Source organism: Ruditapes philippinarum, unplaced genomic scaffold, assembly GCF_026571515.1.
Source record: "Ruditapes philippinarum isolate M1 unplaced genomic scaffold, ASM2657151v2 ctg2235_1_1_1_1, whole genome shotgun sequence".
NCBI lineage: Eukaryota > Metazoa > Mollusca > Bivalvia > Venerida > Veneridae > Ruditapes > Ruditapes philippinarum.
Window position 1 is genome coordinate 89,586 of NW_026857608.1, and position 26,754 is coordinate 116,339.

The 26,754-nt window shown below is 32.1% G+C and overlaps 1 protein-coding gene across 1 annotated transcript; it reads left to right on the top strand.

The window, feature by feature from the left end:
- Positions 1–628: 628 nt before the first annotated feature.
- Positions 629–24,765, top strand: LOC132750304 (uncharacterized). The gene is made up of 9 exons (XM_060740251.1): positions 629–744; positions 10,573–10,858; positions 13,938–13,991; positions 14,968–15,018; positions 15,392–15,445; positions 15,898–15,951; positions 16,470–16,523; positions 19,073–19,159; positions 24,667–24,765. The coding sequence occupies exons 1-9, from the start codon at positions 629–631 to the stop codon at positions 24,763–24,765; spliced, it is 855 nt and encodes a 284-aa protein (XP_060596234.1).
- Positions 24,766–26,754: the final 1,989 nt, after the last annotated feature.

The window sequence follows — 26,754 nt, forward strand, 5'->3', positions numbered from 1 at the left end:
TTTTAAGTTGGAGTTTTTATTTATCAATTACTAAGTAGTACGAGGGTTGTTCGGGAAGTTCTGAGAATTTTGTCATATCTCCTATATTTTTTGTTTCTAAGACGTAATATTTTGCACATACTAAGATTAGCATATCACGGAACTATTCCTAAAAATTGAATAGAATCAGACAACAATAGCTGGAAATAACAGTAACCATAGCAACACTATAACGCCACACCGGAGCAGTCCGACTCTAAAGAAAGGTATAACGCGCTACACTAATAATATTTCGTAATTTTAATAACGTTAAAATGCGCGAAAACGCTGGTCAGCAGCGTAACGTCATGACATCATTTCCTGAAAATATCATAACGTTATTTAAATTCTCAACGGATCAACATTGTTTTAAAGTTGTTGCTCAGAGCCACTGAGTAAACAACATGACGTCGATAGGTGACGTTGAATTGCGAAGCATCGTGAAATTTTGTGTTGCGCTGGAAAAGTCTTCCACAGAAACAATGAAAATGATCAATTCTACAGGAAAATACAAGAAATGCAGTCCGGCTACAGTGTATAGATGGCATGCTCGTTTTAAAGAAGGAAGAAACTCGATCGAAAACGATCCTACAGCCCGGACCTCGCTCCGATGGACTTCCGTGTGTTCCCGGAGCTCAAATCACAGTTGCGTGGAAAACGCGTTGACTCAGCTGACGATCTTGTTAAGCATACGCAAGCTATAGTCTCGTCCTTAACCGATAGCTGGTACGTGAAAACATACAATAAGTGGATCAGCCTTCACAGGAAATGCATCGAAATTGCAGGTGACTACGTTGAAAAGGTGCGACGATCGATGGACTTTAACGTCGCATAACGTTGCAAATGACGTCGGCGTGCTCCGGGTGTTTGTTATATGGTTATTTACTATTTTTATTATGTTTTAGTTTCTGTGTGTATGATGATGATATTTTCAGATACTGTACAGTATATATTGAAATAAATGCGTATATATTTATAATTACGCTAACCCGACTACAACGTGTGCTATAAAACAATTCTCAGAACTTCCCGAACAACCCTCTTAATTTGCTCTGTATTGGACCTTTTCAGATTATAATCTTATTTTCCATGTTTTTGGTAATGGAACGCATTTTATGAGTTGGTGTTTGTTTAAAGAAATGGATTGAGCTGTGCCATAAATGTTTTGTATTTCGTTAAAGCAATAACATTGTCTATTCCTATAATGTTTCAATAATTTTCCATCCATTCGCAAAAAAATAAATGGTTTATTGATAATTTATATATTTTTTTGTTTGTTCAATATTATTCCTTTTTCATTATCAGTTATTTCTTTATTGAAGTTTGCATACGACAAACACTTAGTACCTCTTTTAAAAATCTAGATATTATATCAAGATTTGCAATATCTTTTATGTTTGCATTATATTTATGTATGTTTTGTTTGCCATATCTATTTAATATATACTTTAACCCATTTTGAGTGCCGTTGAAATTTCATGCAGTCAACACGAGTATGTAAAACTTTCAATATATAACATTTTCAGCCCTTATTACGGTAATCCTAAATAATCTTGTCTCTAGATATTTTGTTTGGCTTGTTATCCCACAGATAAACATAAACTTTGTTTTAGCTAACCTGACCACGAAATGGTCAAGGTGAGGTATAGTGATGGGGCTATGTCCGGCGTCCGGCGTAGTTCGTTGTGCGTTGTCAACAATTGGGTTGTTAAAAGTCTAGCAGTCACAGTTTCGATAAGATCATCATCAAACTTTTTCAGAATGTTTGTCTCAATTGAATACAGATCGAGTTCGAAGATATGTTATCTCAGGTCAAAAACTAGGTCACAGGAGCTAAAAGTAGAAAAATCTTGTTTACACTCTTTTGGCTGCAGTTTTATTCAAATATTCTGGAAATTTGTCAGGAATATTGTTTTGATGATTTCGAGGTCAAGTTTGAAGATAGGTCATCTCGGGTCAAAAACTAGGTCACAGGGGCTAAAAGTATAAAAAGCTTGGTAACACACTAGTGGCTGCAGTTTTCATCCAAATTTCCTGGAAATTTGCCAGGTAGGTTGTTTTAGTGATTTCTTGATTAAGTTTGAAAATAGGTCATGTCGAGTCAAAAATTTGGTCACATGAGCTAAAGATAGAAAATCGTTATTGTTATAAGTGAAGTTATACCAAGCGTACTAGCCAAGTTAAATTTATGTCATTGCAGAAATTGATTTGATTATATCTTCAACTTCATAGTATAGTCCCCACGGTAGGTGACTTATAAGCAAGCAACATTTTTTACTGGTGATTATTGTCAGTATATCAATATAATAAAGTTTATGCTAGTAGGTCAATCAGTAATGTGAGTTAAAATACTTTTTCGTATGAATCAGACAGGCATTAAAGATCGTTATGACAATTTTGTGTCATATTCAAATCGCTAACTGGAAATCAAAAGAGCGTGGCGTTAACGGTTAACGTTTTACCTGTTAAAGCGAACGGTGCAGTTTAAACATTTTAAAAATTAAAAACTTTTTCATTTAAATTGGCAAAACACAACTCTTTCGGGAAAAGTTTATATTGTTAAAAATTTAAAGCGACTTGTAAATGTCCAGATAAAAGACAAAATAAGTTTACATTTTGCCATATTTGTTTTTGATTTTATAGTCTACTTATAATGAATATTCAATTTCCCACGTGGCACATGGAAATTTCTTTACATACTCTTTTGAATGGTTCCCTTATTTGATACGAAGAGTGGTGCAGTTTTTTATATTTTAGGCAGTTTTTATATTTTCCCTAAACATTTCTATCAATTATTGGTCAATCTTCATCAAATTGTCTCTTCTATATGGCACTTACGAAGACAGAATAAGATAACGACACAAACGTTTAGCTAGCTAGTGTGATTTTTCAAAACATTACTTTTATACATAATATATCATAATTATGTACAATTATATACACCTCATTTACATACAGATTTATTGAAAATCATTAACCAATTATTTAGATTTCTTCGGATAATATTTCCTTTTCACAAAGTGTTGCTTATTTTGTCCTTTTCTTTGTGTTTTAAGTGCTAATTGTCCACAGTTGATCAGGACCAATATTCTCTGTTAGTTGCTCGCTCTCGTAAAATGTGCCTTCTTCTTACTGTCTTTCATAAAGATGATTGATAGACAACGTTCTTTTATGATATCGTTTGTTAATTTAAATTATTCCACCGGTGTAGGTCTTTTATACCCTTGCGTAAACACATTGAGCAGATGCAAGATCCGTACATAATCACCAGTGTTAAATTTCTAATGTCCAATTTTATCAGCTTAATGTCCAATTATTCTTTTTTCTTGTTTTGTGCAATCGAAATTCCTCTTGAGTGGAATCTTTTATATCTGAGATTATGATGCTTAATGCTCTGTACTACGTGTGGCTGTTACTGTCAGCTATATCTTGAACAACTGGTAAATTCTTGTGGGTTAAATAGCGGTACAAAAATAGTTTAAAAAAAATTTGCTTCCGGGTTTTGAGGCTTTGTTTTCGCTCTTTGCTGAAAAAAACCTTATGTTGCATTTCTGCATTAACAAGTGTACCTTTCTTGCTCGGAAACCTTGACCAGAAATGGATAAACATGACTGACTTGTAGGTTACATGAAAACATAAAATGTATCAGATAAATAAAAGAAATTATTATCGTAAAACAGTTACAATCAGACCTTTCTTATCAATATTTATATTATAATCATTGTTCATTGTTCAAATTCTGCTAATCATACTCTAGCAGATATACAACAAAATTCTGTATTATGTTAACGCCTACTACTGATTGGTAAATTGATCTCTTCTCTAATATCGACGTCATTGATAAACAGTAACTCCCCGGCGGAAAAAAGAGTGAAAGCGTGTAAAGAGTAGAACCACCAAAACAAAAACAAAACGAAAGACAAAAAGGAAAGAAATCTATTGTATTTACTGCCTTGGGTTGTTATTGTTGTCGTGGCTAATAAAAACACTAATTTACATTGTAGTTGTTGTTTTAACTAAAGCCTTGTTAGAAAAGATAAAGCTGAGACATGTTTTCTTTACATAGTGCGGGCCTTCAAGCGGGCTCTACATTTCCATCTTTTCATATCCTTAACTTTTTCGTTTGACACCTACTTTTTATGCCACCGCAGCATCTGCGATGATATAGCGATTCACCTGTGTGTGTGTGGGTGTATGTGTGCGTGCGTGTGTGTACGCGCGCGTGCCTGTGTGCGTGCCTGCATGCGTGCTTGTGTGTGTCTGAGTGTATGCGTGCCTGCGTATGTGTGTCTGTGTGCGTGCGTGTAAGTGCGTGTGTGTGTATGCGTTATATAGATTCAACCAAACTTGGAAGGATTGTTCCTTGGGTAAAAGGCTTCAAAAGTTGTTCAAAGAATTTTATTTTATGCAGAAATCTTGTTGCCAACCAAAGGAATTCATAAGAATAAATTTTAAAAAATCTTCTTGTAAAGACCCACACGGCCTAGAGCTTAGATACCTAAGACTATCTAGTAGACCGCTGTTCAAATTATAGCCCTAGGATTAAAAAAGATTAAAATAGACCCGCCCCTGGCACATATAGTTAAAACTTAAAATCTTCTCGTCTGAAGATACAAGGCTTAGAGCTTTGATATTTGGTATATGATATCATCTATAGGTCTTCTAACAAAGTTTTGTCTTTAGTGTCAAAATTGGCCAGACCCGAGGTACATACGTTTTCCATATAAGTATATTGTAAAATCTTCAAAAACCTTCTTCTCTGAATTGACAAGGGATAGAGGTTAGATATTTGACATGAAACAGTTTCTAGTGGACTTTTACCAAGATTGTTCAAATTATAGACCTTGGATCAATTTGGCCCCGCCATTGATTTTCATAATGTACATATAGAACATACAGTAAAAACTTGCAAAATCCTCTTGTCTGAAGATACCAGACTTAGAGCTTTGATATTTGGTATATACTATAATCTATAGGTCACCTACCAAAGTTGTTCAAATTTTGCCCCTATTGTTAAAATTGACTCGGCCCCGGGGTCATAGGTTTTCCTAATTTCAATATTATAAAAACTTTTATTAAACAATATTTCCTACTCAGAATTTACAAAGGCTAGAAGTTAGATATTTGTCATGAAACATTTTGTAGTGGACCTCTACCAAGATTGTTCAAATAGTAGTCCTAGGGTGAAAATTGGCCCCGCCGTGTGGGTCATAGATTTTCCATATGTGTATTTAGTAAATTCGTAAAAAATCTTCTTCTCGGAATAGACCAAGGCTTGATGTTAGATATTGGTCATGAAACATTGTGTAGTAGAGCCTCTACCAAGATTGTTCAAATTATAGTATTTGGATCATGATTGGCCCCGCCCTAAGGGGGTCATTGATTTGCACTATGTACATAAAGTTAAAACTTAAAAAACTTCTTGACTGAAGATACAAGTCTCAGAGCTTTAGTCCTCTAACAAAGTTGTTCAAATTTTGCCTCTAGTGTAAAAATTGACTCGGCCCCGAAGTACATATGTTTTCCCTATATGTATATTGAAAATCCTTCAAAAATCTTCTTCTCTGAATTGACAAGGGATATGGGTTAGATATTTGGCATGAAACATTTTGTAGTGGACCTCTACCAAGATTGTTCAAATTATAGCCCTTGGGTCAAATTGGCCCCGCCCTGGAGTCATTGATTTTCATTTTGTACATATAGTAAAAACTTGAAAATTTTCTTATATGAAGATACAAGACTAAGAGCTTGATATTTGGTATATACTATCATGTACAGGTCCTGTACCAAGTTGTTCAAATTTTGCCCCAAGTGTTAAAATTGGCCCGGCCCCGGGGTCATAGGTTTTCCTTATTTCAATATTATAAATACTTTAAAAATTTCCTTCTCGGAATTGACAAAGGCTAGAGGTAAGATATTTGTCATGAAACATTGTGTAGTGAACCTCTACAAAGATTGTTCAAAAATAGTCATAGGGTCAAAATTGGCACCGCCCCGGGGTCATTGATTTTCATTATGAAACTATAGTAAAACTGTTTTTTAAGAAAAGTGTAAAAGGAAACATTCGAATCTCTAATACATATGCAATAGCTGGAGTAAGTCTAAAAGTCATGATTTTCAGAGATATTCATGAAATGATTCAGGTCATGAACCCTAGCAAGGCAGTTGTAAGCTTTGTTGATATATTAAATGAATTAATTTAAGCACATTATAAGGACATTGCTCCATGTTTATAATAATGATTTTGATTTTAGAAATTGGTAATGCTTAATTGAAAAGATGTTATCTAAGAAAAAGTTACTGTACCTGCATTTCAAAGTTTAATACAGCTATGTTATACAGTTAATACCCATTTTTTGTCAATATAAATTCTTTTATTTTTGAATCAATTATTGAACTATGGCCTTTGTATCTTAATATAAGACACATCTGCACATGTGTCTAATGATTTGACATGCTCAAATATGACCTTGACCTCCAAATTCACTGGACACTACTGTATTATCGCAAAGTTCAATTGTAAAGTAACATAAAAAAATCTACTTCTGTTATATTAATGAGATGGCATTGCTTTTGGCAAATGCATTCTTGTTTTTCTTGAAATGTCATTCTATCCCTAATTGTAAAGAAAAAATATCGAGGATAATTAAGTAGATTGATATAACTTAAGTCTCAAATTAAAAAAAAACATTTGCTAGTTTACTTAAAATGAACAGTTGATGGTTGTATTTAATCATTGGAGGTTTCATCATGCTTGAAGCTGACATAGCCAAAAAAGCAATTTAGAAGAGTCTGTCTTCTATAAAATATTGCTTATTGTTAAATATTCAAAATGTAAAATATTTATGTACACAGACAGATGAGTTTCTCAATCGTTTTACAATGATTTTTATGATTAGATAAAATACTTGCCAGCATCTTAGTAATCTGACCATAAATGGTTTGGGATATTTATCATGCATTCAAAGTTCACTTAACAAGTTTTATCTCCAATTTTCAAAGTAACAAATTAAATTCAATGACCCTGTCACGTTGAACTGGAAGGACTTGTTCGCTATTGTATTGGAATCCCATTTCAAAGGGCAGATACTAGTTTATTTTAGTACTATTGACTTTTATTAAATGTCATTAAATGTCTTGTAGATTTCACGACAACATTTGTCCAAGGGGAGATAAGAAAAAGTAACTTTAAGGTAATTGTAGGAATTTAGTAAGCTATTAACTGTAGCTAATACAACAACATTGTGCTGGCTTGAATTATGTTATGAAAACATTTTCATTTCCTAGTCTGTATACACATGGGTAATACATACTTAAACAATGTTTTATGTTCCCAATAGCCTGTGTAATTATGACATACACATTGTCTATAGATTTGTTAATATTTATAATTCGGATCTAATAAAAGAATCAAGTACAGGTTCGTCTCCAGACAATCTTGTTCTGGAATCACTTTTGTGATAGGTTTGACTGGTTTCAAAAACAAATCAGGGATAAAAGTTAAATTGGCCTGCGTTTGGTTGCAGAAGAGCCCTTCTTACCCTTCTTTTTACTCTGAAAATACCTACTGGACGAAACGAAACTTGTACCTTAAAAGAGCTTTTACTGGAATTATAATTAGTACGTGTAGAAAAAATCATTCATGACTTGTTTTATAACATGTTCACTATTTAAAATCAAAAGCTGACGACAAATCACACTTGACTATGTAAATTTCAAAACTCGTGTAGTGTAAGTTATATGAGATGTAACTGTTACATTTGTTTTACAACACAACGACGGTTAATATTTTATTATCCGCTGATCAACACCTACATAACTTTAAATAACTCCAGACTATTTTCAAAAATGAATTTAAGCTTCTTACTCAATCCGCAAAAAAATATTTTACGTAAACGAAGAGGATACAAATAAATTTTGTTTAAACTAAATAACTCCAGTGATCTGGAAATATACATCAAGTAACGTCTTGGCCGCTTCTTAATATTATATTGAACAATCATATCAGCAGTAATTTCCTCAATGTTGTCGATAGGTACATATTTTACACATCTTTAACGATTAAACACTCAAAGAACCCTAGTGTGAGTAATTTCGCCATTAAACAGTTCACAAGTGAAATAAATGCTGCAATTCTTATCCGACAATCACAGAATCATTGTTATTTGACTTTACGCCAAGTTGAACACACTTTTAGAGCGTGTTATTCTTCAATTTTTCTATTGGAATTCAATTATGTCTATTAGTATAACCATGCATGTCTAAATTTTGCCTAGAAAGGTTATGCATTAAAAATAGCGTCTTTAGGTTTTTTTAATTGTATTTGTTTGAATAATTGATTTTGTACAATACAATACATTTTATATTCCTCTCCACTTATAAATATACGTATAAAGTTTCAACACTTCCATCGGCCTGACTTCTCGGAGTTTTATTTTACATATATTTAAATGTTCAAAACTTTTTGTTATGCCACATGGATTGATTATTTGCTTTTTGTTTCGTTTGAATTAGACAGAAGTTTCGGTTATTTGACAACAGGTTTTACAAATATATCGTCCTGGACTTATTTTGTTTTACAATTACTGTTCGGCTCATAGTCTAACATTTCTCATAATATATCTGAAAACACAACTGATCTTTAAAATACATATGCAGGTGACACACTTTATTGAAAATATGGATAAAATATACTAGTATTGTTTTCTAACAATAAGTTAGGTTGGCAAGTTACGTTTTTTTATTTTGATTTTGCGAGGCTATGAGCTTGCGGGATGTCATATTATTTTTTTTTTAATTATGTACTTCCATCTTCCTCCTAGCTTGCTTTGCTTCGATGAATTTACTTTTCGTATTTCAATATCATAATCAACAACGGTTCCTTTGCTGCCTTTGTATATTTAACATTACCTAAAACATCTTGACAATCGACCTTAAACGCTTCTTAATCTTTGCTATCATCTTATTAAATATTCTAAAATTCGCTCTTTATGACTTTTACTAACTATTTCAAGACTTCTATAAGTGCCTCAGTTTCGTTTCGTTTCGTATTGCTTGCAATTAATATTTCACTGGCAAACATTTCCTTCTTGAATGGCTTGATCTTTCATGTGTTCTTTATATTTGATTTATCGAGAAACTTTATTTACAAAAAGAAAGGCTCAGTTCACTCTTAAGCGCTTATCGATGAGGACATAAACTTGCATTCTTAAATTAAAGTCACCCATTTTGATTAACGTGCACTTACTCTTTTAAGGCTTAAAACGTAATAATGTAGTATTCGGCGCAGTAGTACTTGTTACTTGTTATATGTTGATTTGTCAGAATACCCCATCAAATTAAGTTTAGCGGGGTATGTAGTCGTCAGCTTTTCGGTTGGTCCGTCGTCGGTTAGTCTGTCGGTTTTTTTATAATTCATGGACGATAACTTGAGTTTCAAATAAGTTATTGTAATCAAACTTGGTATATGGCAACTGATGTGGAAACCCAGGTTAGTATTGCTTTAAGGCCCCCTGGGGTCAAGATCAAAGGCACTGTTACTTAATTTAGAAGAAATGGTTTTCGGACACTTACAAGAGTTTGGAACGAGATATTATTAACAAAATAGTTGTATATAGCAAGCTCATATGAAAACCCCGGTTTGTGTTTCATTTAGACCCCCGCCCCTGGGTTCAAGTCAAGGTTAATGAAAATAGAAAATGGTTTTCCGGCTAATAACAAGAGTTAGGAATAAGATAATGTAACCAAACTTGGTATATAGCAAGCTTATATGAAAGACTCGGTTGGGATTGCTGTTTGAACACCGTAATGTCAAGAAAAAGGTCTCAGTAATTATTGATTGGAATGAGATATTGTAATTAAATTTGGTATAAAACAAGCTTTTGTGAAGACACCAGTTGGAATTGGTTTTTGACCCCCTGGAGCAAAGGTCACTGTATCCAAAATAGGAAAATAGAATGATTTCCGGACAATAACTAGAGGTTGGAATGATATATTGTAATCAAACTTTGTATATAGCAAGCTTTTGAAAGACTCAAGTTCGGATTTTATTTTGACCTCCTAGATTAAGGTCACTTAAACTAGAAAAATATATTCCGGACAATAACTTTAGTTTGGAATGAGATATTGTCATCAAACTTGGTATATAGCAATATAATATGAAGACGCCAGTTCGGATTGCTCTTGGCCCCCCATTGGTCAAGGTCAAGATCACAGTTTAAAATACAAAATTGACAGGAGTTAAGGTGTTATTATTATTATTATTATTATTATTATTATCATTAAATTTAGTATCAAGCAAGCTTATACAAAGACAGCTAGATAGAATTGCAATTAATTTGAAATAATTTTTGGTACAGTGTTGAAACTTCAATAATTATAGTTTGAGTTCAAATCTTTCTTCAGACCAATTATTTTTAAATAAGTCAAGGTTGCTGGAGGGTGTATTAATCACATTTAGTAATTGGTCTAGTTTAACCCAGAAAAAGTATTTAACATAGAATCTTGTTTAATAACCATTTTTTTCAAAATCTGTATGTCAGAAATTTATTTCAGCGGAGCTGACGTATCTATTCAGGATGTTAAAACGTTTACTCCTCTTTTAACGGCAATAAGGTACGACAGTTTAGAAGTATTTCAACGCCTTACAGATGACGAGTCAATTGAAATTCATAGTGATGAGTGGCTTCTTAAAGCCCTTGAAATAGCTACAAAACATAACAGCAAAAATGTCGCTAAGGATTTGATACAGAGGTTCGAAGACTCTAACAATGTTATTGAAAGCAATTATCACGATCTTGTGTACTTGGCCACGGTGAAAAACAGTGACAAAGTATTAGAAGTAAGTACGGACTTTTTTTTATAGTACCTTGAAATTCATTCTTTCACAAACTCTAATAAACGTTCCGTATTTTAAAATGTTTGTTTATACGATTATTCATTTAACCTTAGATGCTGCTTGATCAAGATCAAGACGTTGATACCTCTTTCGTGAGTGAAGAAACTGACGATGAAGTGAGTATAATATTTTATCAATTGTTATCAATTTAATACATGTATTATTCAATCATATATAGTTAAAAGTAAAATAATCAGCATAACTAAGATACAAGCGGCATAAGATAATTAGTGTAAATAACTCAATTTAACCATGATTTGCACGTGAAAGTACATGTATAATAATATTTTGGAAGATTTTTTTTATTTTTTTAACCAACAATCTCTTAATGCACGATTTGCACGTGGAATAAAATTTTAGCAGGTCATTTAAACACATCTGGATTTGTACCATTACCATCATCGCAGTGCTGTAATTAATCACAACATAACAAAGAACCCAAGGTCTGAGGTGCGCCGGATCAAATACTCCATGATAATGCACATTCGCTACGGTCAAACCTTGGTTCAAGATGATTTCGAAGAGCAGGGAATCGAGCTTTTGATACATCCCGTTTATAGTCCTGACCTCTTTCTATTTGTGACTTTTTGTTAAATCCAAACAATAAATATTGCCTTCGCGGTCAAAACCCGTAGTGCCGTCGGAAGCGCGTAAACAGTATACATAAAGAAAAATTCAAAAATGTTTTTTTATTCGCAATAGCTTCTTAGGCTGGAAATGCGCTGCCGTTGCCTATTATTATGCCACTGGTTTGATCATCATCACACATCTTGCAAGTTCCCTGACTAAGATGGTAGTTCCAATATAACGGCACGAAATTTAATACAAAAACTTTACGTCAGGAAAGATAAAATGTTAGTCTTTTAAATGCAAGAAAAATTTGAACTGTGAAATTTAATTGAGTTTTAAGGATTTACAATTAGACATGCATGGGAGGGTGCATGAGGCACTTTAAAACGCCCTTTGGCGTCGTCGATAAGAATGACGTTACGCTCACTTTATGTATGATTCATTGTCTAGGACGACTTGGTAGCCCTTACTTTGGAGTTGATGGTTGAAAACAATATATGTTTCCAAACAACAAACTCTTTATGGTTAATGGGTCACTAAATTGAATCACATTTTCTTTTATTTGGAACTGATAATGCGGTCTATTGTAGTGAAGATACAAAATTTGAAATATGCAATTTCTTGAATTCCATTCTTTAGTTTTCTGTGAAAGACCAACTGTCAACAGTAACGGAGATTTCAATATGTACGAGGGACATATTTTAATAAGCAGCCACGGCGGCGTGATTTTTATAATTAAGTCATACCGGTGGAAAATGATAAGTAGAGAGATTCAAAATATCCACTATGGACCTCTTCACACTTTTTTCAGCCACAAAATCTATTCCGAAAAAGCATTTTGGAACTGTTATTTGGTTATAATCTTTAAACATTGGAAGGAGCGTTTCAATTCAGTATATGGTAACGGTAAAATGTTACAGTGACACTATCCTCTTTTGACACAGCGACACGGAACACTTTTCAATCACTGCCATAAAAACGACCTTACATAACATTTTTTACAATTCTGCTACGCCGTGCAACAACTGGTCGATCTCTGTTTTCACCTACCAAAGTTTATAGTAAGGCTCAAAAACATAAACAATGTTTCATCGCCTATGACAACTTCTCTCAGGCGTCTAGGGTCTCGATATTTAAACCTAGTCAATGAGGCCAAATGTATTTAAATTACCTGCTTAAGTTTATTTCACGTGCACATCGTGCAAAAAAAGGCTGTTGGTTAGAAAAACATTTCCGATATACTATACATATACTTTCACATGCAAAACATGGTTATATTGAAATAGAGAAAAACAGAATCCTTAAAGAAAGCCCAACACGACAAAATTGTAAAATGTTGCAGGCTCGGTTTGGTTGAGCCTGTTCATGGACGGTACTGTAAAATACAAACTACCGTCCACGCCCCCTGGCACCGGCTTAAGCAGAATTCAACATTAACACGAAAATGGTAGAATTTTGAATTTAGAAACATCCGCAGATGTATTCATACGGCGGTTATCATGGAACCTTCAATGTGACACAGTAGTGTCATTCCATGAAAAGCGGCGTATGGTCCCCAAGTAAAAGAATGTTTGTGCCCTAAACGAGAAAACAATGGGCGGAACTAAATAAAATGGAATTTTGAAAGGGGGTCTTAGGTTATGAAACCTCATAATATGAGTTTGTGCCACTAATAAAAACTTGCTCATCGTATGTAATCATGTCCTTTATTATAATATGTAGTTTGGAATGTTACTGATTTTTATGACTATCACGCTTCTTATGTTTTCATTTGCATTCCTGTTTGAAATTTGAATATTATTAGTAGAAACATTACCGTCAGGTGAAAGTGAAGGTACAGGGACGAAATCAAATAAGATTAAGTTGAATGCTTTTTAAATTTAGCATCTACCAATACAACTGGCAAAACTATCCTAAATCTGATTTAATGCCTCTGATCTATTAAAATATAGACCGTTTATCACATTATAACTGAACACTCCTTAAAGAGAGCATACAAAGCGACTTTCGAATATAACAGTTTGGAGACGGTAGACATTCCATGGACATCACACTACACTGGCGAACTTAAGTGGCAATTGATTGAGTGTTCGGTGTTTAAATCTGTCTATTTTGTACGTAAAATATACTTTGTATTTTCTGATTGGCTACAACTTTGCTCTGCAACTATTTCAAAATCAAAACCACAAACAAACGATGATTTGTATTACTTTGAATGATTTAGCTCAGAACTAAGTTCATACACCGAGTAATAGGTGGTTTTATCTGTCTAATTTTCAGGTAAAAAAGATATTTATTTTTCTGCTTTCAGACTCTTAAGCTCTGCAACCCTTTCATAAAACGATTATTTCTATGACTTTGAATGTTCAATTTTAAAATGGAAGTCATACACCAGTTATTTCTTGTTTTTAATCATTTTTTTAAAAGGAATATCTTTATCGTAAATTCTTAGGGTGAAGCTGCGGATGAAGGTGCTGAATCAGAAGCACAATCAAATAAGATTCAGGTATTTGTTATTTCTACATTATTTTATTATGTTTACCAAAACACGTGGAAAAAATATACGAAAGCTGATAAAATTCATTTATGTTTTTAATCAATCTATAAAGATGAAATCACTATTCTATAAAACGATTATTTATATGACCCTGAATGATTTAGTCATACACCAGTTAAAAGTTATTTCTTGTTTATCTCAACATTGTCATCACATAGATTATTTTGATCGTAAAATTATAGGATGAAGCTGCGGATGAAGGTGCAGAAACAGAAACACAATCCAATCAGATTCAAATATATGTTATTTCTGCATTGATCAGGTTTACCAAAACACATGACAACATTTTAAGAAAGCTTCTGTTTTGCACCGATCCATAAAAATGGAATCCGTGTTAATCATATTATGTAACTTAATCCTACAAAATAAAAAGAGCATACAAAGTGATTGATCAATATGAGAACTTGGTAAGGTGATACATTTCGCGGCCATCACACGGCACAGACAGAACTGTTGTGGCAATAGCTTGAGTGTTCGGTGTTAATGTGTTCGGTGTTTATATCTGTCTTCTTTCTAGGTAAAATATAATGTTTTTTTTTGTTGTTTTTTTATTGCGCACAACTTTGCTCTGCCAGTATTTAAAACAAAACAAGTAACAAAAAAACAACAAACGATTATTTGTATTATTTTGAATGATTTAGTTCAAAACAAAGTTTATACACAATACACACGAGTATTACATCTTGGTGACGGAAGACATTTCTCGGCCATCACACGGCACAGGCAGAACTATTGTTGCAATTGAGTAATCGGTGTTTATATCCGTCTATTTACTGAATTTAAGCAAAATATATGTTTATATTGCAAGCACCTTAGCTCTGCCCTTATTTCATAAAACGATTTTTTGTATTCTTTTGAATGATTTACTTCACAACGAAGTTCATACGCCAGATTGAATTTATTTCTTGTTCTTTCATTATCGCAGGTAGCTTCGATTGAAGGTGCAGAAACAGAAACAATATCAAATCAGATAAAGGTATATGCTATTTTTGCATTTATCATCTTAACAAAACACATAGCCAAATGTTTCGAAAACTCATAAAATTATTTTCTGTGTTTTACTGATCTATACAAAAAAGCCCGTGTGACAACTTGGTGACGGGAGAAATTTCACGGCCATCACATAAAAAAGGCAGAAATGTTGTGAAAATGAATTAAGTAATTGAAGGCTATATCTTTATCTTTTCTCAGATAGAAAAATGCATTCTTCTTGTTTTTGACACCTTAGCTCTGCCACAATTTCGTAAAACAACTATTTGTAGGAGTTTGATTGATTAATTACAAACGTTCAAACGCCAGATTAAAGTAATTTCTTGTTTAAAAGGAATACCTTTCTCCTACAATTTTAGGATGAAGCTGCGGATGTAGGTGTAGAATCAGAAACAATATCAAATCAGATTCAGGTATTTGTTATTTCTACATTGATCATGTTTAGCAAAGCACTTGGAAAAATTATACAAAAGCTGATACAATTTAATTTTGTTTTTTATTGATCTATAAATATAAAACAGTGTATATCAGATATAACTTAATAACGTTCAACAAAACAGCATACAATGTGATCTATGCATGTTACAACTTGGTTATGATAGACGATTCTCGACCATCACACGCCACAGGCAAAACTATTGTGCAAATGGATTTAGTTATTAGATGCTATATATATGTCTCATTTGTGAAATAGAAAACAATGCATTCTTCTTGTTGTTGACACCTTAGCTCTGCCACAATTTCGTTAAACAACTATCTGTAGGACTTTGAATAATTAAGTTCAAAACGAAGTTTATACGTCAGATTAAAGTTATTTCTTGTTTTAGCACTTTTAAAAAAGGCATACCTTTTTGTACAATTTAAGAAAAAAGCTGTGGATGAAGGTGCAGAATCAGAAACACAATCAAATCAGATTCAGGTATATGTTATTTTTACATTGATCATGATCATTACCAAAACACATAGAAAAATAATACGAGAATTGATAAAATTTATTTTTGTGTTTTACTGATCTACAGTGTTTATTAGATTATGTAACTTAATACCCTCAACAGAAGAGCATACAAAGTGATCTCGGTCATCACACGGCACAGGCAGAACTATTGTGGAAATGGATTGAGTTAGTATTTTACTGTTTTAATTTGTCTACTTTCCAGGTAAAATAAATAAAATAATGTTTTTTTGTGATTGCGAACACTTTTTCGTAAAACGATCATTTGTAATGAATGACTTTGAATGATTAAATTTGAAACGAAGTTCATACACCAGATTGAATTTAATTCTTGATATATCACTTGCAATATAAAAATAATACCTTTATCATAACATTTTAGAATGTAGCTGCAGACGAAGGTATAGAATCAGAATCTAATCAGGTATATTATTTCTTGCTCATAATATTGTATAAAAAATAATATCTTCATCGTAAAATTCTAGGATGCTGCTACGGATGTAGGTGTAGAATCAGGAACACAATCAAATCAGAATCAGGTATTTGTTATTTCTACATTGATCATGTTTACCAAAACTCATGTTAAAATTATACGAATGCTGATAAAATTATTTTCTGCTTTTTACTTCTTCTGGACAATGATTATGGCAAAACAAATACCTCACATTATTGGAGTTGGCACGATGTTGAATTCAGAATTTTACTTAGAATATTACTGCTTAATTAGTGCCTATATAAACATAATTCAAATGATTCTCCGCTATGTCCAAACTGTAATGTAGAAAACAAAAGCATTGAACACCTTTTTAGTCATGTGTTCATACATCCAGGTTTCTTAATGAAGTTAAAATAGAATGTGAAATTAAAGTGTGTAGAAGTTCAACTAAATGAAAGAAAAAACGTAGGAGTAGTCGTAGGACGCAAAGTATGCCACTATTGCAATGCTGTAAATAAAAAAAATGCCTACATTTATTGTTTCTTCAAATTTCTTAAAATTAGAATAAAAAAATAGCTTTTCAAAAATAAAAAATCCAATAAGAATATAAATAAATAAAAAATTGGATTTTGAATTATCCATAGATCCAGCAAATCTGTAAATATCTTCCTATCGGCAATGACAATTCTTTTTACGTTCATTGTGGTAAGTAGTGGTTGGTTGTTGGTTTATTTTATCTTATTTATTTTGATATTTCTATTATTGTTTCATGTCAGTAAATTAAAGATTTAAGTATAAATTCATATATAAAATTGTCATTTATTACAATTACAAAGGAACTGAATATGTGACTTGAGTTGAAATTAATATCTCTAAGTTGAATGTAATCATTTATAATGAATCTGAATAAATGTACGAACTATAGAATTTTATAAGGAAAGTATTATAAAGATGTAATTATAAAAACACCTTGTAAAGTTATATTATGTATAAAGCAATTCCTTTGGATTCAATTGGTCAATCTTGGATCCCTTAAGATTTTTTGAATAATATAGTTAACCTGTCATTAAATCTTCTCCTCAAAACAACGATGCCAAGAGCATAGAAATAAGGCATATAGTACCAACTTGTGATATTTATTGTGATTCTTGTGTCAGATTTTGCCCCATACCCGTGGTCATTTATTTTACAAAGATTATTATGGGAAAACACATTGAAACCTTTTTGTGTTAAACTACAATGCCAAAAGTTTAGTTATTTTGCATGTAGCATTGCTATCTACATCTGTGCAAAATTTTGATTAATCGTGTTGTTCGGGTCACAAATACCCCCTACTTATATGTAACTTAATTTAGATACTCATATTCTATTGATATCGTATGTATTTTCTTCTTAACTACATTGCCAAGAGCTTAATTATTTAGCATGTAGCTATATCGGGTGGTTTACAAATTTATAAAGCTTACCCTGTGCGGTCAACATTTGCCATGTGAAACACTTAGTTTAGACAATTTATAATATGCACGTGCAATATAAATCCTCTCGGGCTCTTTTTGTTAAAATTCAGCCCGCTGTATGACCTTTTAGATTATATAGTTTGAATATACTTATATAGACATTCATATTAGATATTCATATGTCAATCACCAATGCCCACAACTGAAAGATTTAGCATGTAGCAATACCTCGTTTACCGCTTTACAAGGTATATAAATCATGCTGATTGGGTAAAATTGGTCTCGCCCTGATGGTTGCTTAGATTATTATAGATTTTCTTACAGAACTGAGTGAATAAATGTCAGTGACGCATAATTTCTGTGTGCAAAAATAATACATGTTATTATTTACTATAATAATTTTTGTTCATGCCCTTTCATAATATCCGTTCAAGGCCCAAATCTCATAAAGTTTAAGAGAACTTTATTTCAAACTTCATTGAAGTGTATATCGTAATAAAGAGGAATGAAGTGAAACAAGAAAAACGACACTCCATTCAAATTTTTATAGTTTTTATTTTAAAGCTTTTTTTGCAGGACAATAGTTTAAAAAATGAAACTAATAAAAAAACAAAAACAAAAACTTTTATTCATTTTCATCAATTGCTTTTTCCTTAATTTTCGTCTAGGTTTTAAATCAATGTTTGCACTCACATCACTTTATACATTTTTGCACTTTGGTGTGAATTTGAATGTCAATGTTGTTCTATCATCTTTTCTTTACGTTTGTCCTGTTCAGGGTCTTTGACCGCTTCTTGATCGATATTGTCAGCATGTAAGCCATGTAATTCAATTTTATAATCATATCTATTACGAGACAAATTCATTTTTTTAAACTAACGATCAATCATATTTATTACTGTGTTGTTTCTTGCCGGCTTAGATAGGTTATTCGATAATAAATAGAAGTCTTATTAGTATTAAAATTATTTTCTTAGATACTGATACAGATATTAGATACAGATACATTAACATAGGTATCTGACCTTCTTTGAAGTAACAACAGCTCCCATGCCTCATTTCATAAAACAATAAGTGTAACAAAGGACTTTTATGTAAAATATTAGATTTTGATTTTAAGTAATATGACAATGAAAATAAAGAGTGAGTGAAGCAATGATTCAAACTGGTAAAACCTAATGTAAATATATTACAGACTACTGGTGACATGTCCCAAGAAACAAAACATGACAAAGAACCCTTTCATGTAGCTGCAGAAAAGGGGTACTTGGAATGTTTAATTGTAAGTATTTCTTTATCGTTTATAAATACAATTATGGTTTAATCAACAGTACAATAATAGATACAATACTCGTACTTAAGTGGTATTCAGGTTCATATGGTGCTATCCGGGACATTTTCGCAAGTTCCTCTTTGGATGGGTATATTTGGGGCTGCATTCAGACAATGTTTTTTCTTTCTTGATTTTCTTTCTGTGGTGTTGTGTTATTCATTGAATTCATGGTAAGGAAACGAACAGAAAACATGTACTTAAAAGGGTACTTATCATATCGTCCGGCCTTTTTAATTTGAATTCTTGCATAAAAACCCTTAACATATAGGAAATATGTATTGATAAAATTTACTATAACCTTTAGAAGATTATTACATTTTGGAAAAAAATGCTTCTTTTCCATTTTCTGTCATAACCAGAATCAATCAAATAGACATTTTTACTTTTTTGATTATTGGAGGGGGAAATAGTCTTGTAGCGTCCGACAATCCGTTTGTCATTCCCTCCGTCCTTTTATCAATCCTACCCTCTTTCCATCCGAACATTGTACGGTTCATAACTTTGTCAGTTATAGATGGATTTTAAAAGTAATTTTGTTTCAACCTGTAGCAAATTGGGACGATGTGTCATATAAAACATTTATGTCTGAAGCCCAAAGGTCAATGACACACTCACGGTTCGAGAGAACGTTTTAATAAAAAACACTAAAGTTCATGTCCGAACAACACCTCTTAAATAAAGGTGTATTTAAAAATTATTATGCAACAGTGTCTTGGACATAATGGAAATAAACAATTGGGTCTCAACCTCAAAGGTCAAGGTCACGCTTGTAGATAAAAGGAATGATATGAATGTTTGTAAAAGCACAGTCACGATCTCGTCCCGTCAACTGTCAACAAGTATGTAATTCCGGAATGAATTTCATAATTATTATGCATAAATGTGTTGAGCAAAATAATGATGTGAAGTCGTAAGAATTGGGTCCCTACATCGAAGGTCATGAAATTTTCATAAAAATTGAATGATGATTGTGTGTGCTCAACAATTCTGCCATTCCTTGATGGATTTTAAAATAATTTTGCGCACGACCTTTCTTGATTTTTTAATGATTGGGCTCACTATAAACGTGAGAGTGTTCCTATATTCTGGCAGCACGTGTTTTATATTAACCATGACTTTGTTGCATTGTCATTGTTCCTCTGATGGGTCCTGCTTTGGAGGCTGGGGGCATTTGTATATTTCCTACGACAGTTCTTGTTGCTCTAGAGGTATTTCCCTTTTTCCTGTATGCTTATAATCTCAACAGCAGGTGCTAAGTGTTACTCTGAAATTTTAAGCTGAGCTTGCAGAACACGAAGTGCTTATGGGTTGCTACGGAAATTAAGCTGTAAACGTCGTCCAGGGGCTTACATTTGTACTTGAACAACATCTTTTCCTGTACTGCTTGGTTAAATAATGATGAAACAATACAAGTATATTCCTTAGTTTGGCCTCTTGAAACATTGCTCAATTATCAGGTTCATTGAACAAGAACCCGTCATAGCTCGGATTTAATATCTTCCGGTGAAGAATAAACCAAAACAATGTTAAATTATTTTTAAAATCCCTAGGCATTTGCAGCAACTAAAGAGAGTTTTTAAAAACACATTCTCTTCCAATTACGCATAAAATGAAGAGTACAAGCGTTTTACTTTAGACGCCTATTGCATACAAATTGCGCACACACGCTTACATTAAAATCGGATAAATTCATGCAAGCATTCGCCTTTATTGATTTTTGTCAAATACATATGCGCCATCATATGAAACAAGCTCATTGCAATGATATCCCCGGCCGGTTTTTACATTTTCAAAATATATCTTGCACTAGATAAAATATAGAGAAGCTGTTTTAGATGCAAAAAGCATTTCTTTGCAAGCAAGACCTATGACAAATATTTAAATATAAAATATGCCGCTATATTCTGCTCTCATTTTATAAATAAATAAGAATAAATTGAAAAAAATACAAACCAATATTCGATATCATGACGAAATCTTACCAGTTTTTATCTAGGGCAGTTACAATAAAAGTTACGCAGAGCTCAGTAGGGTTAGTCCAATAAACTGTACTATCGATGAGTTACCGGTTTTTTCATTTTTTTTCTATGGGCAATATCTAACTTTAGCGACGTATTAAAAGCGATATTCCGACCAAAAAAAACACAGTCAGAAGCTCTGAATCAGACGAGATCATTTCTATTCGACCTATGTTCTTTTTATTTCGACAGATGTCATTTTTTTATAGATGCATGTATCTGCTTTTTATAATTTGATATAACGAAATGTTTTATTTTTTGAAAGTGATATATGATTGTAAAGAATGATAATTATCAAAAATGTTATTAATTGTATTTTAAAACCATATTGACCAATCCAAAACTATATTTATTTATATTCCCATACAATACCACTCCTTTATCCATTAGTTAAGACTGAACACAAAAATATAATAATGTACACTGACTTATTTTATTCGTACATTTTACTCTTATGTAAATCTTTTAAATAGGACTTGTATCATAATTTGGGGACCTTTCTGTTGAAAATGTGTCCGAGTTAAATCGTATACATAAACATGCACAGTGTTGGACACTTATCGATTAATGAACTTTTGGAGTAAACACTTATCAAGATTTATTCTTTTTGTGTGTTTGTGTTTTCTTTTGTTTTTGTTTTTCGATATTTTCTAGCACATGAGTTGACGGGATCAAAACTGTTACCGCTGGTCTCTTTACTTAACTTTACTAAAGTTTTTTTCCAATGACAAGAGTAATAGCTAGTATAACCGTTTACCCTAAAGATACACTAATAAGCAAGTGTGAGCAAGTGTGGTAAAACTTGCATTTATTTTTAAAGTTTTTATTTTGTATTTAAAATATGTATTTTATGATTAAAAAAGTAATCAGTCAACATACTTATATGTAACGTTTTATTTTTGACTACACATTATTCTTAAGACGAAGTGATTTGAGCACGACTGCAGAAAAAATACCAATATTATTTATGTTTCATTAAAGAAGGAGAAAAAGAAGAAGAACATTTTATTGACTTAAATTACTTAGTTTCACATCATATACATATACACAAACATATTGTACATAATTCATTATATAAATAATCTAGTTCATAACTGCTTAATAACGAACAAGTCACATTTAGCATTCGAGTGAGAGTGGTATATTAGGTCCATTACATATATACATGAAAGTGTATAATTGCAGTAAATATATCCATAATTGGGTTAGAATACCTGTAAGCTATTTCCGTAGTAAACATTAAACACTGGCTAAAATTATATTTCTGTTGATTAAGAATATTGTATTTAAACTAATAGACCTGTAAACACTAAAGGCTTTTAATGAATGGAATCGACTGAAATCAGGCCGCATTGCTATTCCAACGCACATGTGTACAAAACATAACCGACCAGTGAAAAAGGAGTCAATTACAAACAAGGTTGAAACTACATAAAGACATCAACTAATAAAGGTAGGGGAGCTGGATGGAAACAGCAAAACACTTAATGATTTTTAAAAAAAATCATTTAATTAAATTATTTTTGGAAGTGAACATGATTTAACCGAAACTAAATATCTGAGCACAATTACTACAAAGTGAAATAACTTCAAATTCCGAAAGTCTCTTTCCGGACCCTTTATATTAATTGAAATGTACGTTTATACCATTTCAGAAAGTTACCTTATATCACTGGACTGATTTTAGAATGGCCAATAAGATTCCAAGGTTTCAGTTTCATTTTAAAAATGACCACTGAAATTGTACTAATATTCAGTTCTTCAATGAAAATTTAACAAAAGGTCAAACTGGTATAGGACAGTCTTAGACCAAAGGAAAATGGGAGTAATAGTAAATGATCTTAATGACAAATGGTGTGCTTATTCAGTTGATATGCAAACCTTTAAAGGATAATAAATATGTTTAATACATATTGACTTATTGACGACTGTTTATATATAAAGATAATATTTTTGGACATTCAAAGGGCTCCAAAAACTGTATACATGTATTAAATTCATATTATAAGTATGGTAGGGATTCTGAAAGCATATGTTTCTAACTAAAAGAGATGGTTTTAAGGACTAAAATCTTAACATGCCTATTAGAGAATTATAAAAACAAATATTGTTTTAAAATAACTTCTGTGAAAAGAAGATACAAAAAACCAACCATTCTATTTTCAAAAAAGTATGATTAATGAATATGATATCGAAGGCAGTTTAATGTTGATGACATCATTAATAAAATATGCACCAAAGAAGTGGATAATGAAGAGGGTCAGTTGATAACCGTTATAAAAATAAATATAATTATTGAAAACATTACAAAGGTATTATTATAATTGATTCTTTATCAAAAATAAATTTGATTGAAGCGAAAAAATAATATATTGTTTGTGATGTGACAAGGTACGATATACGAGGGTTGTCCCAATATTCTGTGACAAGATTGATTAAAAGCTAAATAAAACAGGTACTACTTTGATATTTTAATATGTTATAACCCCATATAATTTAAACATTTTCATAAATTTTCATAGATAAATATCAACAAACAACAAAAATATGCCATAAACACCATGGCAACTTACTGAATCGCGGCGCACGTCCAACGTCAAAGATGGCGTTAAATCTATATAAGGCGCCTTTCTCAAATACTCTCAATGGCTTTCAACGCAATAATGGTACCCATCAATCGTCAATTTCTGACTTAAATCATGTGGTTGTTAATGTCTGTTGAATGTTTGGATGGCATACATTAATTTTTGCTATACGCGAACTTCCGGTCTCGTTACTCCTGTTTTTAGCTGTAGGAAATAGGCGACAAAGATCGGTCTTCCTATCCGTGTTTTCCTTATTTTCGCTTTTTGTAGCGCAAAACTCTGGTTCCGTTCATGCCTTTTGTACACAAATGCTCAGAATATGTTGTTAAACTGTTATATTTGGTAAATTTGTTGAAAATCGTTATATGTGTCATCTCGAAATAGTCATGAAACCTGAGTGACATGTTTACTGCGCCGCAAATTCTTCGAACGTCGCCATTTTAACTTTCCTATTTTATATGCAATATTTTCATTTATTCGTATCTTTTTCGTTTTTTAAGTTATTAAACTAAAATTTTCAGAGATGATTTAAACATAGCAGCAGAGGAAGTCAACATGACATTGTGCATACACATCATCAGATATTTGAAATATACGTTATTAATTTCAGCCTATTCATAACAAAATGAAAATTATTTGACGTGCGCCGGCAACTCAAACCAATGTCGTTAATACTGAAAATTTCTAAGTAACTAGGGTAATTTTTTTGAAAATGATTTGTTGTAATGTTAAATAATAAACTTAACGGTTTTATGTGTGAATTATTTTCTATTGGTGTTAAAAATGAACCGGCTGTAAAATTTGTCACGGACTTTTGGGACAACCCTCGTACTTTATAAAATGCTGTTTTTAGATTTTGATGAAACCGATGACAAAAGAAGATTTATGTACAAAAGGCGAAAATGGAAAGACAGCATTGCATCTTGCAGCTGCAAAAGGAAGAGCTGAGTAATTGTTACTTTTCAACCAAGTTGGGTTTTTTTGTTTTGATTTTTCCATTATGAATCCTTTTTACGTCGTTTTATTTCAAGCACTTAACAATTAAGTTAATTTTTGAATTATAGCTTTAAGTACAACAAAAACATTAAGTCATTTTTAACACTTTTATTTGCAGTAAAATATTAAGATGATGGACCTTGGGATTTTTTTCATAATGAATTAAAAAATATTTTCAATTTTATCTATATTTAGCAAAACCAATTATTTTATTACAAAGTGTTGCAGATCATTTGATTAAGAAAGCACCGAAGCTGATGTATGTGAAGGACAAATTAAAACGTACAGCACTTCACGACGCAATCAAACATGTCAATGTCGTTAAGAAACTTTTGACTTCGGGTGCAAAAATAAACTCCAAGTAAGTAAAATAATTGATATCGACATAGTGCTTTCAAAGATAAATATCGGACCAGCACGTACCATTTGTAAGAATTGTACCTACGTGAGATGTTCAATTTATTATGAAACACAATCAAAAGAAGTTATTATATTTTTTAGCTTACAAAAACTCCTGCAAAGTGATTGATTCATATGAAGTAGTCTATCATACATATACACATTTCATTTAAATCGAAAATTCAATATGCTTAAACTTTTTTACTTGAGAGCATTATTTTAGGATTTTTAAAGCAAAAAAAAAATGTCCAACAGAAAGATTGTGAAACAAGTAAAAAGATAGGGCATAATGTTTCTGCTGCCTCTATGAATCGCATGCAAAATACTTAATAACATACGCACAACAGGTAAAAGTGATTATTTTACCAACCGTCGCATAGCAGCTACTGCTGACGTCGAACGTAAAATGATACGTTTGAACATCCTTCCCCACAAGGAGACATGACAGCTAAATAAATGTGTGTCTCTAGGCACTGTTAACAGAGTTATGACAAAAGTTCTAAAAGCAAAACTCAGGAAAACGTGCCGTGTTCATAGGATTAGTGGGGCCCAGATTTGAAACAATGTGCTCAATCATGGCGTCTACATCTCCGTTTTTAACTGTAAAAAAGGAAAACAGTTGTCACAACAGATGAGTATATGTTTGATATGGGCGTTAATTACGGAGACAGACCTGAACAAACTGAAGTATGTAAAACGAGCACCTGGGTTTATGATTTGGGCCAGGGTAAGTTACAACGGCAATTCATCTCTAATTTTTATCAATAAAGGGGTAAAAGTCAATGCAAAATATTACATAGACAAAGTTCTAAAGCAATTTCTCTAAAAAGATGTTCCGCGATTTTTTTTTTGAAAACAGAATGATATATTTTTCCATCAAGACTCTAGCTTAACTCATACTGTTAAATGACCATTAACTTTCTCATCTTAAAAAAGCTGACCAAAAATGTGTAGAATGTTTTACATTTGCCATGGACCCTAGAATATTTTGCAATAAAACTCATTCCAATAAATAATAAAGCAGGTTTTAAAACTGTTTCATAATAAATTAATCACTTCTCGTAACAAAAAGGCATGGAAATGGATGTCAAAAACAATGTTAACACATCATGTGGTCAAGGCCCAAGAAGACATAATACAGATATTAAATCATGTAAAAATACAAATACTTTGTCTTCAGTTAGGTTTACAAAATATATGTTAATGTATTTATAAGAGTGTTATTTATAGGAAAAAAGGTGATTTACTTTTGTAAGTTAATCAATATTTTGTTTTGAAGTTTGGGTAAATTGAGTAAAATTGTGCATCGATGTTCGAGCATAAAAATATCTATCATATATCTAGCATTAAAGTATCTAAAATATATCTTACTATAAACACCCGACGCCAGTATTAGTGAGAATGCGTTTATTTGTTGTCAGCACATAACGTAATCGGGAAATGGGAAACGTGAAACGTGAAACGATTCTCTGTACAAAAGAGAATAAAAATAAATCATTACATGAAATACAAAGATAATTGTATCAAAACATAAAAAACGTACAAA

What these genes read in the sequence shown, in the direction of transcription:
- LOC132750304 (XM_060740251.1), top strand. Translation starts at nt 629, where the DNA reads ATGGACTTCCGTGTGTTCCCGGAGCTCAAATCACAGTTGCGTGGAAAA. An exon ending in TCGTCCTTAACCGATAGCTG is followed by an intron (nt 745 to 10,572) that starts GTACGTGAAAAC and finishes AATTTATTTCAG; the next exon opens with CGGAGCTGACGTATCTATTC. An exon ending in CAATATCAAATCAGATAAAG is followed by an intron (nt 15,019 to 15,391) that starts GTATATGCTATT and finishes CTACAATTTTAG; the next exon opens with GATGAAGCTGCGGATGTAGG.